We start from the raw sequence: 21,128 nt of genomic DNA on the forward strand, positions 1-21,128 counted from the left end.
TAAACCTCCTCTCAAGTTTTAAGTCTGAAAGCTTAGATTTGATTACAACCACAACAAAAGTGATTATCTTTACTTCCTGCAGATGTAATCATCTTTTAAAATAACTTAGGCAAACATCAATTTTACATAAACCTTATTAAGGGTAGGAGGAAATTGGAACTGTTCATCCAATTCCAGAGTCTAAACCATAAATCCATATTGTACTGTTATCTCTATTGTCAAACCAAGCCAAGAAAGCCTATTACAGACTAGAAGTGAATGTGAATTTGCAGAGTCCACTAAGGGATACTTTGAAAATCTATCATTACATTACTTTCAAAAAATTACAGAAATTTTCAAGTATGCTCCAAGAGTCACCTCTTAAATGAAGAACTAACCTTCAGCAAGTCAAGTGACAAGTATTATTTACCTACATTTTGTATGCTAGATGAAGGTAAAAATTTAGGATTGAGTAATCTATTTGAAAATAAAAAGTAAACAAAAAATAGATTCTGGTTTTATTTGAAATAGGATTCATGTGCCCCAAGTCCCTTCCCATTGGGTTATATCCATTAGTCTATATTTCTACCTAGAAGCCAATCCATTTCAAAAGTTACCTCCATTATGAGTCCAATATATTAACGTATTAGTACAGACTCTTGTAGCACTGCTCACTTCTAGTATGCCGTTAAAAAAAGGAAAAAAAAAATCTTTGTGCTTTGCATTCATTTTTTTAGAAATAATAAACGTAAAACTGATTATGGTTAAAACCAAAATTGTAAAGAATTTTTTCCAAATTAGAAACAATAATCTGCATGACTTAAAATCTTTTATTCATTTGGGTATTAAATTACTTAACACACAGGTTTACATTTAAACATTGTTCTCCCTGTGTTGTCTCAAGAAATAATTATGTCTGTTTTCCTGTGAAGTCTGTCTACTAAAATCAATGTATAACCTATTGATTACACAGATTTTAGCTATAATCATATCTAAAAGTGACAAAAAAGATTATAAATGAAAGCTAAGAGTATATTTATAAGAGTTAGGTTTTAAGGTTTTTGTTTCATAGGAAGAAACCTATTATGTGGGTCTATAAAATGATCCAAACTTCAGAGAGACAGGAAGCTGATAACTTGATTTGTCTTCTTAATGGCTTTGGCTCATGAATAAATGATAATGGTTTGTGTTTTTCTTATCAAAAGAAATGGAATTTGTATGAGTCCTATTTGCCACATTTGCTCTACTTTTTAAAGGATTTCTAATTGCTAAGACATTCTTTATATTATTTATAATAAGTCAAAACTTTAACTGAAAGCCATTCTTTGACCATTAGCTGAATTTCAGGAAAGAAAACAGTTCAGTTCACCAAATCAATAAATCTAGCCACAGGCTGACTAAAAGCTTCCTTTAATCTTCTTCCTATTAGGTCTTCCTCTAAATTAAGCCATTCCCTGTATGAATTATTTAAGTGAATGGCATGGCTATAGAAAGATCACATATGATTCTTTATACAAAAATGCTCAAGGAACCTAAAAACATATCCATTCAGCATATTTCGGGAATTATAGTATGAATCAAGATGCTGTGTAGCTTAAAAAAAGAAGATGCACGGTGGTGGCAGTGGTGGCGGTGACGGTGGTGTCCTGAAAAGCTTGAGAAATAGAAAAGTCAAGTTTATTTCCTGATTAGTGCAGGATGATTCCCAAAGGGCAGTTAAGTGTCTGGTCCAGACCAGCTATTAGCGATTAAGTAGTTCCCTTTCACTGTCAAGGCTCTTCCCTGAGGTGATGCCTAAATTCTTAATTTTAATATTTTATCGTTTCTTTTAGCTCCATCCTTTCTCACCAATAACTACACATTTCCACCATGCTGAATGCTTTCTCAACTCTGGAATTTACACTTTTCAAATGCCAACAAACTTAGTTACAAAATTTATATTTAGATATATTTGTATTTTTCCTCGTGTTCCTCTCAAAACTTAATCATTTTAGTTATATATTCCAATAATTACATATTTCACATTTTAAAATTTACTTTGTGAATACTGGATGCTCTTCCAAATGTGTCCTCACAAAGTCACTGAGAAAGAAATTAACCTTTCTAAATTTCAATTCTTTAATGCTTTAAAAATTAATTTATTATTACTCTTCTTTTTCCTTCATGGTAAACAATTCCCTTCTCCAGTCTTTATATTTCTACTTTCCAGATTTCTTTTCACTGTAGCAAACACCAAAGGAAAAATACAAACCATTTCAGAGTAAATAAGTCTCTTCCCTGCTCTCATTTATTAGATCTACTTCAAGGCTATATATATGGCAGTATTTTGAAAATGTTAACAGCTATTAATACCTTGAAGTTGGAAAAATAAGAAAGCCAGAGAAAATATATCACAAGCAACCAGTTTGAATATATGAAAAGCTACTTAGATCTTGATTTTCATATAAACATTAATTTTTACCATTATAAAAGACAACATAATTATATTTCATTTTTCTTTATAAAATTACTCTTTAACAGAATACTTGTTAGCTAGTCATCCCTTAGGTTTTTCTGTACCGATAAAAAGTTATTTTTAAAAGAAAAATATTTAAAACAATAATTGTTTCACAGAAACAGAAAGTCTCATTATCAAATTCTGATAAAAAACTATAATCACGGGTAGATTCTTACTATACTATTAATGTTCTTTCACCAAAAATGGATATTTAGGAAGTGTTCTGTTGGTAAACAAGACAAGCTTCTCAGTGATCTACAAAAGCGTCACAATAAAGATGAGGTAGTATGAGACTTCTCTACTTTTGTAAAAGGGAAATATCATCTTTAGAAGAGATATTTATCCTAGTATCGGTGTTAATGATATCCTGAGCCTCATTACTCCATAGACAGGTGCCATAATTAGTAGTTACCCCTCACTGTAACCAAGACAATTTTGAGATCACTGAGAAAAAAAAAAATGATAGAAGATAATGGTAACAGCGATTTTCCTGGTTCAATTTTGTGGTAATGGCTAAAAATTTATTTTAAAGCTATTACTGAAAAATGCCATCTTTATGTTAACAGAACTGCAGGAAAGCAAAATGCTACTTCAACATAAAAGCGATGATACCTATGAAACACCTGTTCTGAGTTGGAAAGTTGAGTCAAATTTCTTTCAATCCAGGTAGAAGTAGCTTACTACTGGACCTAAATTAGCATTGAGAAATCAATTACTATGATATTAAAAATGCCACTTTGTACAAAGGGCTAGACAGCTCACCAGAAGAAACTACTATCTAGGAAATTATGCACTGACTATTAAAAAAAAGAGGAGTTAGATAGGCTATCACTCCATTTACCTTTATTATACTGGGATAATGATGTTTCTAAATATACTTCCCTATCGAGACAGTAAATTTAAAATATTAGTCCCGGTGCCCAGTACTGTTCAGTATGGCATTAAGCCATGTAGCTCTCAAAATGTTTTCCCTTTGTTGAAGCCACAGTAAAGACATGTTAATTCTGAAAACAGGAGTATTTGAAACCTGAAAATCAAAACCAGTATCAAGCTTCTTAAAAACTGAGCTCCACGTTTACTTCTTAAATCTTTAGTCAAGCTCAATTTAAAATAATGAAGACTACTTAGGTCCTCCTTGGTTATCAATGGCAATTTGTAGCTGTTTATAATATTGTGGCATTTCCCCAAAGTAACAGGCTCAGAGCTTCTATAAAAAGGCTAATTAGAAGCAACAGTTCATAAGTAAATACAGAAAAACCCCATAGTTGCTTAAATATGTTAGTAACTACTAGTTACTGATAGTGTTATTACTTTTTAAGCTTCCAGTGAGAAAGGAACAATATTCATGTTCTGAAAAGAGCAACTCATCTAAGTTGAGTGAAAGACCTATTCAAAAATAACAAATGACCACGCCACAGTGTAGAAAATAAATTCACCTCCAAAAAGTCATGTTCTCATTTGATTCTTCCCAATCGATCAAATTTAGTAATAGTTAATATTTAAAGTGAAACACTTCAAGTTTAATTTTAAACCATTTTGTTACCTTCAGCATTCCTATTATTAAATTACAAAACTCAATTACATTGGTATAGATTGTGAATTATAACACTCAGCTTTACTGAAGAATTTTAAAACAACTCTGAAAGGAGGACAGGGAAACTATATTTTATGTATAGGAATGCCAATGGCATAGGTTAACAAGGAATTTACATTCGGAAAGAACATAAGATTATTTTTAAAGAAAAATACAAAATACCGATTACTTAACTGTATTTGCATTGCCTACCAAATTCCAAATATCCCTGGATCATAAGCAAATTACAATTAAGAAAAAAAATCTTACAATCTATTTGGTAAAAACAAAAACCAAACACGTGGTCAAAAATATTCATTAACCCCTACTGTGTAACTTTAAACAATTATTGTTATCATAAGAAAAATAAACTGATCTGGAAGTAAAATTTAGGGCAGAGATTTATTTTGGATTTCGACTGCACTTTGTAGAAAAATTCAAAGTGGTATAAGAAAAATAAAATATTAAATGAAAATATGTATATAATCATTCTCATATACCTACACTTTTCCTAGCACTGTTGTTCTGGTGCATCAATCCTGAGTACTCTAACTTTTGATTTATAGTGATATTCCTTCAGATATAATTTCATAGAAGAAGGAATTGGAAGGGCATCAATGCCATCGTAAGTTGTACAGTTACAAATAACTGTTCTGCATATATGTTGCAAGGAAAAAGGGAAAGTCCGAATTAAAGGAGTGGATAAAAGTGGTTCAAAGAACATACAGGCACTTGGGTCCTTATAATGTTCTAGGAGCCCAGTAATGTCAGGAGAATGGAAGACACAAGGATCATGTGCATCAAAACTAAAATTGTGATTCCACTGTTCAATTCTAGCGTGAAGAGAACGACTATAGCGTCTAAAACTAACAGAGAATAAATAGTCTTCCTGTGCTGAGTCTCGAAGTAAAAAGGTACCCTCTGGTTTTCCCTCTAGTAGAGCTTCAGCTGCATATTTATCCATAACTCCCCAGTAACATGGATTGTTATTGATCTGAAGGAGGTCTGGTACAAGACAGTGGACATAATCAATCTGGGTATGGTACTTAGGAGGTGTTTCCAGCTGCAGGATTTCTTCATCCATTTCCCATTTGGGTTTGTTTCTTTTTCTGGAACTTGTGCAAAGTGTAATAATTTCATCATCTGAATCCATATCACTATCTTCTATACTGTTATTTGAAACTAGGTTCATCACAGAGCCAGTCACAGGACCACCTCTACATGAAGCATTGTTGGTGGTTATGACACAGGGCTGAACATCAGTATGTGAGAAGCAGTTCACCTCTTCTTCCACATTTCTTCTTTGTTTTAGTTGACCATCCCTCAATTCACTCTGAGCCAAGTCTGTGCTCACCCACTCACTGGATTTGGGATTTATAGGAGCAGTGTGTCGTTTAATAAAATGCCACCTAAAGGCTAAATCTGATCGAGGTGGAAAAGGACACTTATCTAACATGAGCTCACTGATATGAATTTTCCTTTTAGACGGAAGCCCCGAAGAGTGCCGACCACTACAATTCTTTATTGGGAAACACTGCCCCACGGCATCTTGCAGTTTCTGTTTAAGAGATCGGCCTAAAAATCTATGCCCACAGGAATGATCTAAATCCAACTCGATGGATGAACAGCTGTGCTTCCTTTCTTGGCTCCTTAAAGGAACTTCAGTTTTCTCTATAGCATTCACTGTTTCAGCATCTGAACAACTTTCACTCTTTTTTGACCAAGATAATTTCTTTCCACTCCATACATACCCGTCCTTTCTGTCAGCACTTCTACTTCGACTAGTTTTGGGCCTTACATCTACATTTTTGCTACTATTTTCACTACTTTCTGCCATTTTGATAAATTATCCACAAATTCCAGTGTTATAAATACTGCTTTTTTAGTTTTTCCAGGAGGGAGTTTCTTCTGGGCACTCTCTGGATGTATCTAAAGAAAAAAAAATCATTAGCCATTTGTCATTCATTTTGTATACAGTTTATATATTAACCCCCAACAGACAAAAGATGAAAAACCAAAATTAGTACAGGTACAAGATAAGAGTACTGGATATATTGGAAGGCAGTTCCAAGATATTTTGTTCTCATTTAAATAATCTGCTTTACTATATACTAATAATTTCATAGGGCCAGGGAATCAAGAACCTGAGTTCTTTTCCCACACCAAATTCTCAATATAGATTAGAAAAACTGAAGCTTCCTCTCTTAGCCAAACTGTATGCTCAAAATGTGAATAATTTCTAGTCTTGAGATACAGCTTATGCCAATATTTCCTCCCCTTATTTTTATTTCACAGCAAACCAGTCAGTGAATTGTTTGTAAGAGACAGTGAGAAATCTATGACTTGGTGTTTGAGAACCACTACCCTATAGTTCCTTTACTTCCCTCTCCTTGTTTTATTTCCTATTGATTGAAAATATGAACTTTTAAGTTATAAAAGCTCTTAAAAATTTATTAAATAATCACCACTGAACAGTATGAATGCCATGCAAGCATTCGCAATGCAATTCTGTCAACTCATTTCAGTAATTGCTCAATTTCACTATTAGTCTAGGCAATTCTTAGAAAATATGGAATAGAATAAAAATTTGTTATTTTACATACACACACACCCCCTTGTATTTTTCTTGGTAATTCTGAGAAACAGGTATAAATTTCTATAGGGCAATGACTTGCCCGTGAAATTGGCAGATATAGTAGAATTTACAATGTGAAATACTGAATTTTATTAAGACAAATAGTAATGATTGGTCATAGATGGGATTAAATTAACTCTTCTTAGGTGGAATAAGATTTAAACCCAGAATTGGGGGTAAGGATTCCATAATCTCAAATATTTTACAGATCAAAGTTGAATTAGGAGACTGAGAAAATCAGTCTCACTCAGCACACTAATTATGATTAAGTTTCTGATTATGTCAGAGGAACATTACAATCCTGACAGTCAAGTAAATGTTTATAGCCACTTGAATGTATTTTCAAAGCAATATGATTTGAAACAAACATCTGTAGTAAATACTTAAGCAAGCACCTAAAACTGTGAACTAATGAGTCAGACTTGCCAAATAAAGTACTCCATTGCTAAACACTGAATGGCACCTGGTGATTATACTTATTATTTTTATTTAGTGGGCTCACTAGTATATAGTCATTTAAAATCTATAGGGAAAATATTTTTAATTATAATTTTGGAAGATACATCATCACTTAGGATGCCAAAATTATATTCAACAGTATGCTCTGGCTGTTTATTGACTAAATTCTATTGAGCAAAAATAAACAAGGAGAAGAAACAAAGTAGGCTGAAGAATATGAAGAGTCATGGATTAGAAGAGACACTTGTTACTAAGAGACTGCACACATTTTTCAAGATAAAAAAGTAATAAGGGAGTCTCAAGCAGATATTTTTCATTAATACAACAGAGTTTCTACTTTTTTTCTTTTTATGTTCATTTTTATTTTTGAGAGAGAGAGAAAGACAGAGTGCGAGTGGGGGAAGGGCAGAGAGAGAGAGAGAGAGAGAGAGAGAGAGAGAGACAGAATCTGAGGCAGTCTCCAGGCTCTGAGCTATCAGCCCAGAGCCCAACGCGGCGCTCAAACTCACGAACTGTGAGATCATGACCTAAGCTGAAGTCAGATGTTTAATTGACTGAGCCACCTAGGTGCCCCAGTTTCTACTTTTTTTTACTCAGTTGTGAAAAATATGTAAGATTTGAAATGCCTGGTGATTTACTAAAAAAATCAATATAGCAGTTTATTAAACTCTGTGACCAACTTAACTACACTGGATATGAGCTCCTTCATCTTGCCTCCCTGTTACCCCTACATTGTACTGTTCCTATTATCAGAGATAAACTCTCTCTCTGTTCTTGACGACATTCCCACCTTTACCAGGGCCTGTTTCAGTTTCTCTCAAGTTCTGTCTTCAATAACCAAGTCTCCTATAAAATCCTTTAGTGATTCTAATGCTTCTTTAGCTACTATACCTGCTGCTTTCTATTACTAAATATCTTAGTGAGTAGTATAACTTCATTTCCTCTCAAAATGAAAGTAGCTTTTTGTTTTTTTCTGATTATAAAATAAGTAATTGTCTGGCTTGAAATGGCCAAGTGGGGGCATCTGGGTGACTTAATTGGTTGACCATCCAGCTCTTGGTTGCAAATCAGGTCATCATCCTAGGGTCATGGGATTGAACCTTGCATCAGGCTCTGCACTGAGTGTGGATCCTGTTTAAGATCCTCTCCCTCCCTCCCTCTCTCCCCCCCCCCCCCCCGCTCCTCTCCCCCACTCATGTTATCTCTTATTCTCTCAAGAGAATAAGAATTCTCTCAATAAGAGAATATAAATAAATAAAATGGCCAAGTGAAAATCTTTTCACTTCATCCTTTTCTCAGAAGTTAGCCCAAAACAAGGAAAAATCAGAAATTAAAATACAAAGCTTTTATCTTCAATGAGACTGGCAGATATCTATCACCTGAATCACAAAATATGAGGACAGAATATGAATGGAGGACCAATATCTGACTCAGCAACAGAAGAGGTACCAACAGAGAGGTAGGTAACAGTAGGCACAGAAGTGACATGAATGAGAAGCAAGCCAACAGAGTGGGCGAAGTCCAGGACCCAGAGGCACCAGGTACTATAGAAAATGTGGGTGGAGAACAGGGTGGAAAATGGAGAGGTACGTACTTCCAGCAGATGTACAGCTCTGGTTCTTACTCCTACACTTAGAGGAGATGGGATATTTATCATTTGGAGAAACTGAACCAGAGAGGCTCAGGGCTTTGGATTCCAGACACAGGGGTAGAAGGGAAGTTGGGATTAAAATCAGAATGAAAGTTCCTGCCTCCTTCTCCAATCTGGCTTCCAGAACTCCAGCATCCACTCGTATCTCCTAATAGGGAATTAAAAGAGACTTTGCCAAAGAATGGAATGGACAAGGAGAAAAGACTTCTAGATGCTGACACCTGGGACTCCTCCAATAAAAAGCTGGAAGGCCACCCAAGCATACAGAGAAGCTTGCTAGTCCATAAGCCCCACCTACTCACAGCTGTCAGGCAGCATTGTTGTGCTTCATTCACTCTGGAATATGAATGAATAGTCATAGGTCATCAGACTTTTGAGGAAAGTCTCTAACAGAAACTAAAAAAACACTAAGAACTGAAAGAAAACCATACCTATAAAAAGAGCAGAAAACAAAACTGATTTCTTCCAAGTTAAGAGAAGATATTACATCTATGAATGAGCAAGAGAAGTATGGGACAATCAGAGAATGAGAAAGCTTTGGGAATTAAAAATATGATTACAGAAATAAAATATTCAATAGGAAAATTGGAGGATAAATTGAGGAAATACTAGGAAGTAGGAAAAAATGGTTAATTAGAAGAGGTAAGAAAACTAGAGGAACAATACATACATTTCATACCAAATAACAAAATAAAGGGGGAGAAACTATACAAGAAACCACATTAGGAAATTTCCTAGAACCAAAGTACATGAGCCTCCATAATGAAAGAGCTTTCAGTACCCAGCACAATGGGGCAAAATACACAATGGGCTACATTATTCTAAAATTTTACAACCCTAGAGATGAAGACATAATATAGTTAAGAGAGTAGATCTCACGTTAAGCATTCTTACCATAGTTAAATAAACAAATAAGTCTAAGCCAAAAAAAAAAAAAAAATTAAAAAAAATAAAGAACAGTCTTCTTGTGGGAAAAAAGTCACAAAGGAATGTAAATAAAACGGCATCTGTTTCTCAATAGTAATATTAGGAGCTAGAGGCTAGTTTTGGAATCTAGAAGCTAGTTTCCAACTTTGAAGAGACAACCAGTCAAATTATCAATCAAATATCAGGATAAGAGGGGCACCTGGGTGGCTCAGATGGGTGAGTGCTCAACTTTGGCTCAGGTCATGATCTCACAGTTGATGAGTTCGAGTCCCACATCAGGTTCGTTGCTGTTGGCATGGAGCCTGCTTTTGGATCCTCTGACCCCCTCTTTCTACTCCCCCCCTCCCGGCTTGCGCACTCTCTCTCAAAAACAAATAAGCATAAAAAAAAAAAAAGAAATTTCCAGACATGCAAAACATCAACAATTTTACCTCATACTGGAAGATACAGTCTTCTAAAATTAGAGTTGTACAACACATCAAAAGATAAACACAGGAAATAAGACATTGTTAAATGTCTTAGCAGAAAGGAAATCTGAATTCTTAGGGTGATGAAGAAGGAAAGTCTCTAGACAACAGGGTATCCAGAGCAACTAGTCGATAAAATTACACAAGGCCATAGGCTCCAAGGTGGAGGATCTTGAGGAAAAAAAACAAACAAAATAGAATTGACTTTCCCCTGCTTGTGCTCTCTCTCAAAATAAATAGACATTTAAAAGAAGAAGAAGAAGAAGAAGAAGAAGAAGAAGAAGAAGAAGAAGAAGAAGAAGAAAGGGGTGCCTGGGTGGCTTAGTTAGTTGAGGATCTGACTTCAGCTCAGGTCATGATCTCGTGGTTCATGGGTTCAAGCCCCGCATCAGGTTCTGCGCTGACAGCTCAGAGCCTGGAGTCTGCTTTGGATTCCATGTCTCCCTTTCTCTCCTCCTGCCCCTCCCCTGCTTGTGCTCTGTCTCTCTCCCTCTCTCTCAAAAATAAACATTAAAAAAATTAAAAAAAAAAAGAAAACAGAATTGTAAAACACCTGACTCAGCCATGAATGATATTTACATATTCACCAAAACTCTGATATAATTGAGAAAACAAAATGAAAAGAAGGAAACTAAAAGAGAGTTAAATCCTCATCTATCATGAGAGAAACTCAACTGATGTCTGTTAACTGATGAACCAAGAAAGAGAAGTATAAGCATATGATTTAGAAATATAAAGGTAAATATCAGAAAAACAGAGATTGAAAGTAGATGCCTCTGGGATGGGTTCAATTGCAGCATTTCTTAGCTTATCTAAACTTCCAGTTTAATTTAAATTTTAACCTAGGCACATATATCGTTTTGATAGAAATAATAATAATTCATACTCACTGGGACAAATTCAAACTAAGCTTCAAGTTATGAGGAAAAACCCAAAATTATCCATAATCCTACCACCCAGCAGTAACCATTTTAACATTTTCAATATCTCTATGCATGTATATGACAAGGATGCAGTTCCACAGCACAATGACAATGGGCATTAGTAATGTGGTTTGAGTCCAGTTTATTTTATACTAGCCATATCACCTGAAACCTCAGTTTTTTTCATCTGAAAAATGGAGATATTAATGCCATCTAATTCATTGAGCTGTTGGGGATTAAATGGAATAATGTATGTTAAGTACTCAGCCAGATCCTAAATGTATTAAGCACTCAATAAATTTTTTTTAAAGAAAGATATTAGATATATTGTTTTATTAAGGCACGTAAGCCAGTTTAATAGAAATAGTTTATAATGACAAAAATCACAAGAATACTTCTGTCTCTAGCCCAATTCTAACTACAAAGTTTATGAGCAAATATAATTTTCAGGAGGATAACAAAATGTTTCAAAGTGAAAAGGGATCAATATGCCAGATATAGCTGAAACTCAACAGGCCACGAAGCTAGAGAATAATTTGACATTTTCCCCCAGAGAACTAGTTTCCAGCCTTAATAAAGTTTACCTGCCAACATTAACAGGTTTACTTCAGCAAGGCTTACCAACTTGTATATACTAGGTACCTATAAGTTAAGTATCTCCGGATTTTAGGTTAACTGTTCTTATGTGTGTAAATGCTGTAGGTGTCCACAGAATAAAATGAAATACCATTGCCCTAGATGAATTTTCCATACATTTATCTGTACTTCGAGTTTTTGCACAGAAAATCTTGACTTATTTTCAAAAGTATCTCAGAACTATAGCCTTATATAAATTTCACATAGCTATTCTTTTGCTAGAAAATTGAGTTCATCTTCAGAAGTTCATCCCACTTTTATAAATTATTGCAAAAATTTGATTTGGTAAAACGTACCGTATCAATATATGTATATGGGCTAGAATGTCATTTAATGTTGTAATCTTCAAGGTAGTAAGAAAATTTAACTTCTATTTATATTTGTATAAACAATAGAAAAATTAAAATTTATTAATATTGAATACATGGTTGGCAATGTTCCCATCACTTGTTGTCAGATGGTTACGTGCTGGATGGTGTGCTGTTCCTGGGAGAAGAATAGGAGTTCCAAAAAGTTGAGGACCTGATGGCAGCCCTCTCCAATTCTTTGTTCACCTTTATGGATTGCACCTGCTTCCATGTTACTGGAAAAGATTTATGGATTATATTACCTTAAATAAGTAAATCTTCACAATACTTTGTAAATAGACACAATGATGGGAATTTTATAACATACTAGGTTTGCTAGCTACCTCAGAGCAAAGTACTTAAGTTGTTGAAATTGAAGATGAGTTATGCATTTTTCTTTCACAAAATGACAGGTGTTCTAAAATTGATGATCTTTATTTACTGGGATAAGTTGCTCTCAGCAGCTATTTAGCAGATACATGAAGAAAGAAAGGCAAAACAAAATATCTAAGTGGTCATTTCATGGTATAGGTAACATCTTAATTACTATGAAAGTAACTGCTTAAAGAAAACATGCTATGGAGAAATCTTTTTATAAAAAAGATATTCAAATTTCCCTATTACATGATTTTTTTTACAAAAATGATAAAAATGCATCATGTATATAAACTCCCATATCTTTACACTTAAGATGCATGGAAAAATAATTTTCTAATCTCTTCCACAAGTTTCATTAAACCTTAAAATTCTTAAAAGTAAAAAAATTAAATCACACTGTTACCAATAAAAATAACATTAATTTTTAGTGAGAACAAAATTATTTTAATTGTTATATTTTTCAAGACTAAAGATGAATTTTGGAGAAGTGCTTTGGTGTCTTGCCTATACAGGTAAAATCTGAATGTAAAAAAAAACTGTAGGGTTGTAAATCTGAACAAATCCTTTCAAATAGCCTATCATTAATTCTTGGAATTTTATGGACTTTGCATAAACGAAGCAGAAGAGACACAAATTCCTAAGAAAGTAGCTTTACTACCATTTTAATGTAGTATAGAAATCAAAGATGATATTTTAAAACGTGCTGACAAATCAAAGATCTTTGTTGGTAACTGCAAAGGTGTTTTTTGTTTTGTTTTGTTTTTTTTAAGAGGGTGAAAAAAATCACTTGGGAGAAGGTTGCTTTGGCTTTTGATTCAATAATTAATTTTTTATGAAGGCAGCTAAATTACATTGCTCTGGGGAGTACACAGTGACATCTTTCAAAAAAATCATTTCTTTTTTTTTTAAATTTTTTTTTTTAATGTTTATTTATTTCTGAGACAGAGACAGACAGAGCATGAGTGAGGGAGGGGCAGAGAGAGAGGGAGACACAGAATCAGAAGCAGGCTCCAGGCTCTGAGCTGCCAGCACAGAGACCGACGCGGGGCTCGAACTCACAAACCATGAGATCATGACCTGAGTCGAAGTTAGTCTCTCAACCAACTGAGCCACCCAGGCGCCCCCCAAAAAATGATTTCTTAATAAGCAAGAGGCAAATATCTAAAAAGCAAATTTATATAAAAGTCATTTTCAAGAAAGCAAGTTCCCAGATTCAGTAACCATTTGATCCCAAATACTACCACCAGTTGCAAGGATGGTGAAATGAAAATGAAATCCAACATGAACATTCTACAAGCAAAAGCTTTAAATAACATTTAGTTAGTTCTACTGAATAAGGTCAGATAGGTGATTTTAATTCAAGATTTCTACAGAAAACTGTTAAAAAGCCAGTAATTAAAAGGTTAAACTTCATCAATCTGGAAAACTAATTGTATTCTCTATAATGTTGGATACCAGAGCATTATTGTATATATTAATTATTCATTGAACAAGTACTTTATCTATCATGCTGATACATATCTAAGACCAGAATTCATGTGAATACTAAATTAAAATAAATTTGATCCTAATAGAATTATTTATTACACTACATTAAGAATTTAAAAATAAATTATTACTCTGGTAGTAATTCAGACCTGGGAATTTCCTTACCAAATTCATGATTCCAAAGTTTACTTGCCATTATGTGGCCAAAACTCCCTGAAAGCATTCTGATCATAGTCTGTGATATTTGAATTAGATTCTGTGGGTCATAGTCCTTAACATTTGATCATAGTCTGATACTTAAGGAGGATTCTGTGGCACATTTAGGGCCCACAAATGGAATACACTGGATAGTAGATGACAGATGAATTCCTTGAAAAGTTAAGAAAAAAATGTGAAAAATAAATTTGTTCATATGAAAAAATCTCTGAACTAAAATACATTTTTTTCTCATTACAAAAGCGATACAGGTTTATTTTTCAGTAAATATTTTTAGTGTCTCTTTTATTCACGCTACCAAGGAAGGACTCATGAGACTTAATCCGATTAAAAAACAAAACAAAACAAGCAAAAGGAATTATTGATTAGTACCACTACATTCTCCTCTTCTCTCTACTCTCCATTTACTTTCCCAATTATAGTTTGCTTATGCCACTGTCCCCCAATCTACTTTTGTGGACACTAGTTCTAAAAGATGTTAATACACTTTCTAGAGAAATAGGGGTTTCTTTGACAAACAAGTTTAGGAATGGCTTCCCCTCTGAAAGATCACGTTGCATATTTCGTAAAGGTTCTGAGAGGTCCTTCAGTTAAGAAGCCTGGTTAAGCCCTAGTTTCCAAAACTTGGCTTACAGAAATCCTTCTAGAGTACATTTTAGGGGAAACATTAACTTGGTCTAATATTTAAATGATTGTACATTCCCTGAGCCAAAAAGAAATGTCTGGGAACCTGTCACTGAAGAAGGTGAGTAAAGAGAGCAGAAAACTAAGCTGGCAGTACCTAGACTTTTAAAAGTGGAAGGACCTTAAAAGAATCTCAGAAACCAGAACCTTTAAGATAGAGGATTGCAACTCTTTAGGGAATAAACTAGATTGAACGGATGTATTTTTTCTTTCCAATTTGTAATTTTTAAATTATAAAAACAATATATGCTCAGTATAAAATATATGGAACATTCAGACAAGTTTAAAAAGGAGGAAAAAACTATAATTCAATTACCTAAAGACAATCAGTTTAGACATTTTGGCTTATTTCCTTGCAATCTTTTTTCCTATGAAAGAAATTTAAAAAGAAAATTTTAATGTTTTAAAGATCTATAAAAAATTAATAATCTGCACTTTTTCACTACACTATATTTAAAAATGAAGTATGGTGGGGTGCCTGGGTGGCTCAGCTGATTAGGAGTCTGACTGGTGAGTTTGGCTCCAGTCATGATTTCATCGTTTTTGAGTTTGAGCCCCACATCGGGCTTTGCATTGACAAGTGTGGAGCCTGCTTGGGATTCTCTCTCTTTCCCTCTCTCTCTGCCCATCCTCTGCTGGTGCACACGCTTGCAGTCACTCTCTCTCTCTCTCTCTCGTTCTCTCAAAATGAATAATTAAACTTAAAAAAAAAAAAAGTGAAGCATGGTGCAGATGAAATAGCATAAGGGTCTAAATCATCAAACATGGGCTAAAATTCAGAATTTGTCACTTACTAGTTATGTCACCTGATTTTTAAAATCTAATTTAGCTTCAGTTTTCACATTGTAAAATCTGGATAACGCAAGCTGTCTCCTGTTTTTACTGCCAGGATTAAGGCATATGAAAATAGCATAGCATTGAGCTTAATGAAAATACATATTTGCTACCTTCTATTATTATTCAGAACTTTTCACGTAGAAGTTAATTTCTAAAAATGAGAGGTTGGAAAGTTGCAAAATTTTTAAAAAGTAACAAGAGGAAACAAAGGCCATCTATAAGGCTAGAAAATCTACACAAAAATATACCTCGAAAATCTGAGATGGAGGAGGCTTCAGCATCTGAAATATCATAAAACACTTTATGTTATTCCTGATATCAAACAGTGTCTTTTTAGAAAGTTATAAAACTTTATAAATTCTTTATAAAAATATTATGGGTATAAATAACGAAACTTTTAATTATTAAAGAAATTGTAGTTTCTTGCAAGCTAACTTAGTAAATATATAGATTTCAACAGAAATAGTAGGTAGGTATTTTTTTAACTAATTATAAATTATTCTTTCCACTGTTTTACAATAATTACATATGCTTACATTTTAGCCTGGGTGACGTTTTACCTATGCTAGTTGTTAACAAACTACTATTCAGATGATTCTTTGAAGATGATTTATTTAAATAAAATGCTTTATTGTCCTGATATGTTTTATTAAATTCTAAGTTTTATGGCAAAAGTTATGATTTGGAGAGGCAGTATAGTACACTACCTTGAACCAGAAGGAAAAAGATCTGTGCTCTAAAAAAAAAAAAAGACATGTGCTCTACTTCTAGTTCCGACATTTGGTAGGAGTATGACTTTGGACAAACCACAATCTTTCCAAATCTTGGTTTCTTCATCAATAAAAGAGTGATTATATTTGTCTTGCTGTGTAAGGATCCACTATCCATGTTAACAACATAATCAAATAGTATGGCTGTCTTTAGCCACAGGAACTGGATAGCTGGAAATAGGACTTTTACTATATTGCCTTTTATACCTTAGGAAGTTTATACATATGCCAAGTAATATTTACTCCAAAAATTAAATAGCTGGTAAGTTTCAGGACACCTTCAGAGATACACAAATCAGATTTCTAAACTGTCTTCATTGTTATTTTTTTCAATATTCTGTTCCCTTCAGTTATTTTAACCTTCTCTTCCAGCCTTCTTTCACATAATTAGTGATTTTTACATCGAGTACATATTTTATTGAAAAGGCATTTTTTAAACTCCTTCCATAAGGTAATACTGATATACTTCTCAGATAAACTGAGTCTCTTCGAGTATATCATATAGATGACACTCATCACCATCAGCAGAATGATAATATATATTTGTGTTCTCTCACCCTATTGCCCTTGAGAACAGTATTTGTGAACCTAAGGGTCCTAAAAGTGGTCGCAACAGAGCAAAGCTAATCTTCATTGCATTGAAACTGCGACCTCGGGATCATTTTCAGTGAGTTCATTCAGCTGCCCACTCCTGTGAGACACGTACTATGAATGATAAATAAATCCATTTGGAAAATTTTGACAGCCAGATCAGTGACAGCTACGATGGATTTTTTTAAAAAGCTATGTTATCCTAAATAACCAAACAATTTTGCAAACATTTAAGTTACATGCATTTCATTACTACACTGTCTAATACATGTTGTTTGAATGTCAGTTTCCATCAACAAGACCATGAACTCATTGACATTAAAATTTGCAGGATTTTGAACGAAAAATGGGACTTGTGAAAATATTATACTCGCAAAAGTAAGAATACATCTTTTAATGTTTGAAAACTATTTTAAAATTTTTGCTTAATGATTTAAACAAAAATAAATTCCAATTTGAATAAAAACATTAAGTACCCACCCAAGCACCCTGTTAATAACACCAGACATTAGTAACAATTAGTTTTATACATCCATGAGTATCTCCTATATACTATAACAATCAATGGAAGTAATGTCTCCATTTTAGAGATGAGGAATATGACATTCAGAAAAAGAAAAGCATATTCAAGGTCATACAATGAGTAACTGACAGAGTGAAAATTAAAACCTACAGTTGTTCAACTCTAAGGCCCAAGTTCTTGTCAAACATGTGAAATTTGTAAAGGAAATTTTTCTTTAACCTATGAATCACAGGGCCTGGTTGCTAAGACAGAGTGAAGGGAGAGAAGTACAGACACCATTCAGAGTTTAAAGTTACATGGTGTTATAGATATCATAGTTAGGTCATTTTATACCTATAGCTGTTGGTCCAATTTATAGATTCTTCTTAGGCTGAGGTCTGAATATTACTACCTTGAAATCTCATCATGATATACTCAGTATAGAGACAAATATTATCAGAGTTCATCTTTAATCCCATAGTTTATCCAGTTATATTCACTTGGATAAAAAAATTACAAATCAGTCTATGTTAAAACTAACGAATGATATCCAAATAAAATTAAGTCACTCAGAAAGAATCATCTCAGGTATCTTTGGCTGTTGTGGGAAATCAACAATAGGTTGGCTATTTTCCCATAAATCCCAAGCTCATTTTCGGCTCATCATTTTTCCTCTTCATTCATATACCAAACTTAAGTATCTAGGAAGCCTACTGGGAGCGCTAGTACTCAAAACAACTCTTCACACAATGCCAAGACCTTAAGAACAATAGCACGGTTTGTGTAACTGTGCAACTTTTCACAATGGGACTAGATTAAAAAACAATGGGGAAATCTCTACAACAAAAAAAGTCTCATTTATGTCATAAACTAGTGTCCGATGGAGACTACAAGGTGGGTACCACAAAAATATGCAACTGTTAAGGTATTCAACAGAGACTGGTCCATCAACATGGGACACAATCTAAACCATAAACTTAATGGCCAAGACCTTCGCGCAGACTGCAAGGAGCGAAGTATTCAACAATATATTTTAGTTCTGGCTCTTCTTTTAGATCTAAGTACTCCAGTGAACTTCAGGTCGGGTCTAAACGGGGAAACCCAAGTTACTTTCTTCTTCTGGGATATATATATATATATATATATATATATATATATATATATATATATGTAAAGAGTGCCCCCTAAATAAGCATTAACGTACGGGCCATACCTCCAGAGACTGAGAACTAAGATTAAAGTCTTCCCTTCTTTATCTCCATAGAAACGACAAGGTGAGGGCGCGAAGGATGCCAAGATGAAAGGTTTGGGAAGAGTCTTGCTCTCCTGGGGAGAAGATGCTCAAATACCTCATTCTTTAGCAGGGCCCCACGGAAGGGCTGGACAAGTTCAGGAACTCGGATATGGTTGCATGTTAGGAGAGCCTGGAAAGCGGTAGCAGACCCCAATCGACAAGGCCAGGCAGCAACCACCCTTCCCCCACTCACCTCTCAGAGCGCAGCTTAACTGGGGCTGTCCGAGTAACTGCCGCCATCACCATCGCCATCACTCTGGGTACTCGCTAAGGTGAAGGGAGGCCCAGTCACTCCTGCACCTCCAGTAGGTCCTATAATGCGGATGCCTTTCTGCAAGCTGACACCCCTCGGCGCTGGGTTCTGGTCTCAGAGGATGCGGTCACCGCCTCCACCTGCTCCCAAGGCGCTGCCATCACTTCCGTGTTCGGCACCCTCCCTTTCTTCCTCACTCCCCCAGCAACCGGCTTTTTCCTTTGCAGGCGGCGCGTAGCTGACGCCACCACCCGGCGACTTTGCTCTTGCTCTGCGCCGGGCGTGGGCGGTCGGGCGGGCCGGCGCAGGCGCAGTGGTAGCGAGCACGCCAGAGCGCGGGAAGCGGCCCGGCGCGGGCGTTTGTTCCACGCTTTTCCTCACCGGCGTAGCTCGGTTCTCTCGGTGAGTACCCCCTTGCGCTGCCAGTGTCCTTACAGCGCACCGAAGGGAAACGTGTCCCCTTCCCGGCTAATTGTCTGGCAGACGCTCTGCTCTGTCTTGTTTGTGCCACTCGGGTGGGGGAAAGGGGACCACCGGGAGACTAACTTCCCTGCTTCTTCTTCAGCCACCGGCTTTTCCTCCCCTTTAAACTAATACTAGTTTTGATAAAACATTTTTAGGTGGGTAGAAGGAAAGATGCCTGCCACCCAGAAGCCGATGAGATTTGGACATACCGAGGGACACACAGATGTCTGTTTTGATGATTTGGGGAGGTAAGGTACTTTGAGAAACGAAAAGAACGTTTGAGGTGTAAATATTACAAAATTTATTGTTATGCGTCAGATAAGCAGCCTAAAATGACGCAACCAGACAGAAAAAAGACTGAAGTCTAAAATGGCACATGTATTTTCCTTAGGTTTATTGTTCGATTCGGGCCGTCCTTGTAGTTTTAGTATGTCTAAAAAGTTAACGAGTGTAAAATCTTACTTCCAGAGGAGTTGGAAAGATGTGAGCTTTCTCCCATATTTATCTTTTGTTCACTTGTCCTCTGCATCCCACGTGATTATTTTGTCAGATGGCTAGCTGCCTCTTTCTCAAATTCAGTGGTCCTTTCTGTCGTTTTGGTGTTGTGTCTTTCCTTGGCTTTTGTGATACTATTTCCTTTTTTACTGTTAATAACTTTTGACTTTTTTCCCCCCAGCTTACTTCCTTTGCTTAATTGATTGTGATCTTTTCCCAGGGTTATTCTGGTCTCTTTTTTATCTTTCTAAATCTCATTACTCTGCAGTACTATCCAGTTTCGTGACTTCCACTGTCACTCCTATATTGATTGATTTATTGAAAAAATATTTGCGTGTCAACTCTGGTGGAGGTTAGAGATACAGTATTACAAACAACAGTCTCTTCATTGACCTTAGAGTCTTTTTAGATTGACCGACATTCTGCACAGATTAATCACAGCAGTGAATGTACGTTTAGAATTATACTTAGCAATATTAAATGATAGGTATAATGATAAGCATATATGAAGGAACGTTGATACAGTTTGGGAGGTGGGGAAGGTTTCTCAGAAGAAGTGTTTCTTGAGATGAGATCTGAAGATTGAGTAGGTGTTAGGGAGTATAAAGAGATGGGGGGTGGCAGTGGGGTGGTGGTGTTGGCGTTCCAGGCAGAGGGAACCCTGAAAAATTCCAGTGGGGTAGGGACCATGGTATGCTCAAAGGACAGAAAGAAAGCTAGTGATGCCAAAATGTAGAGTGTGATGCAGAGGTTGATGAGAGATGAAATCTGTGATGGTAAGCAATGGGCATCCTATCCAAGACCTTCTGGGTTTTATTAAAGAATCTTGTTTTCATTTTAAAAGCCATAGGAAGGTATTAAAAACTTGAAGCAGAGAGATATGATCAGACTTTTTTTTTTTTAGTGTTTGTTTATTTTTGAGAGTGAGAGAGAGAGAGAGAGAGAGACAGAATGCGAGCAGGGGAGGGGCAGAGAGAGGGAGACACAGAACCCTAGGCAGGCTCCAGGCTCTGAGCTGTCAGCATAGAGCCCCACGCGGGGTATGAACTCATGAACTGTGA

The 21,128-nt window shown here is 35.4% G+C and overlaps 2 protein-coding genes across 5 annotated transcripts in view; one reads left to right on the forward strand and one right to left on the reverse strand.

Moving 5' to 3' along the window:
* Positions 1–52: 52 nt before the first annotated feature.
* On the reverse strand, positions 53–19,360 carry SOCS4 (suppressor of cytokine signaling 4). Of its 2 annotated transcripts, XM_049612742.1 has the most exons (3): positions 19,048–19,360; positions 15,946–15,978; positions 53–5,978 (listed from the first exon to the last, which is right to left on the reverse strand). In XM_049612742.1, the coding sequence occupies exon 3, from the start codon at positions 5,884–5,886 to the stop codon at positions 4,561–4,563; it is 1,326 nt and encodes a 441-aa protein (XP_049468699.1). In that variant the 5' UTR covers positions 5,887–5,978; positions 15,946–15,978; positions 19,048–19,360; the 3' UTR covers positions 53–4,560. The 2 variants fall into 2 exon arrangements, with proteins under 2 accessions (XP_049468699.1, XP_049468698.1); XM_049612741.1 differs by lacking the exon at positions 15,946–15,978.
* Positions 19,361–19,407: 47 nt separating this feature from the next.
* The window catches only part of WDHD1 (WD repeat and HMG-box DNA binding protein 1), a 66,505-nt gene continuing 64,784 nt past the window's right edge, over positions 19,408–21,128 (forward strand). For 2 of the 3 annotated variants that reach the window (XM_049612727.1, XM_049612729.1), the window contains exons 1-2: positions 19,408–19,509; positions 19,728–19,820. In XM_049612727.1, coding sequence (XP_049468684.1) covers positions 19,744–19,820 — 77 coding nt within the window. In that variant the 5' untranslated portion in view covers positions 19,408–19,509; positions 19,728–19,743. Of the gene's footprint in view, positions 19,510–19,727; positions 19,821–21,128 lie in introns of those variants that run through there. The other variant, XM_049612728.1, reaches the window with a different exon arrangement.

The sequence above is a fragment of the Panthera uncia genome (assembly GCF_023721935.1).
Source record: "Panthera uncia isolate 11264 chromosome B3 unlocalized genomic scaffold, Puncia_PCG_1.0 HiC_scaffold_1, whole genome shotgun sequence".
In the NCBI taxonomy this organism is placed as follows: domain Eukaryota; kingdom Metazoa; phylum Chordata; class Mammalia; order Carnivora; family Felidae; genus Panthera; species Panthera uncia.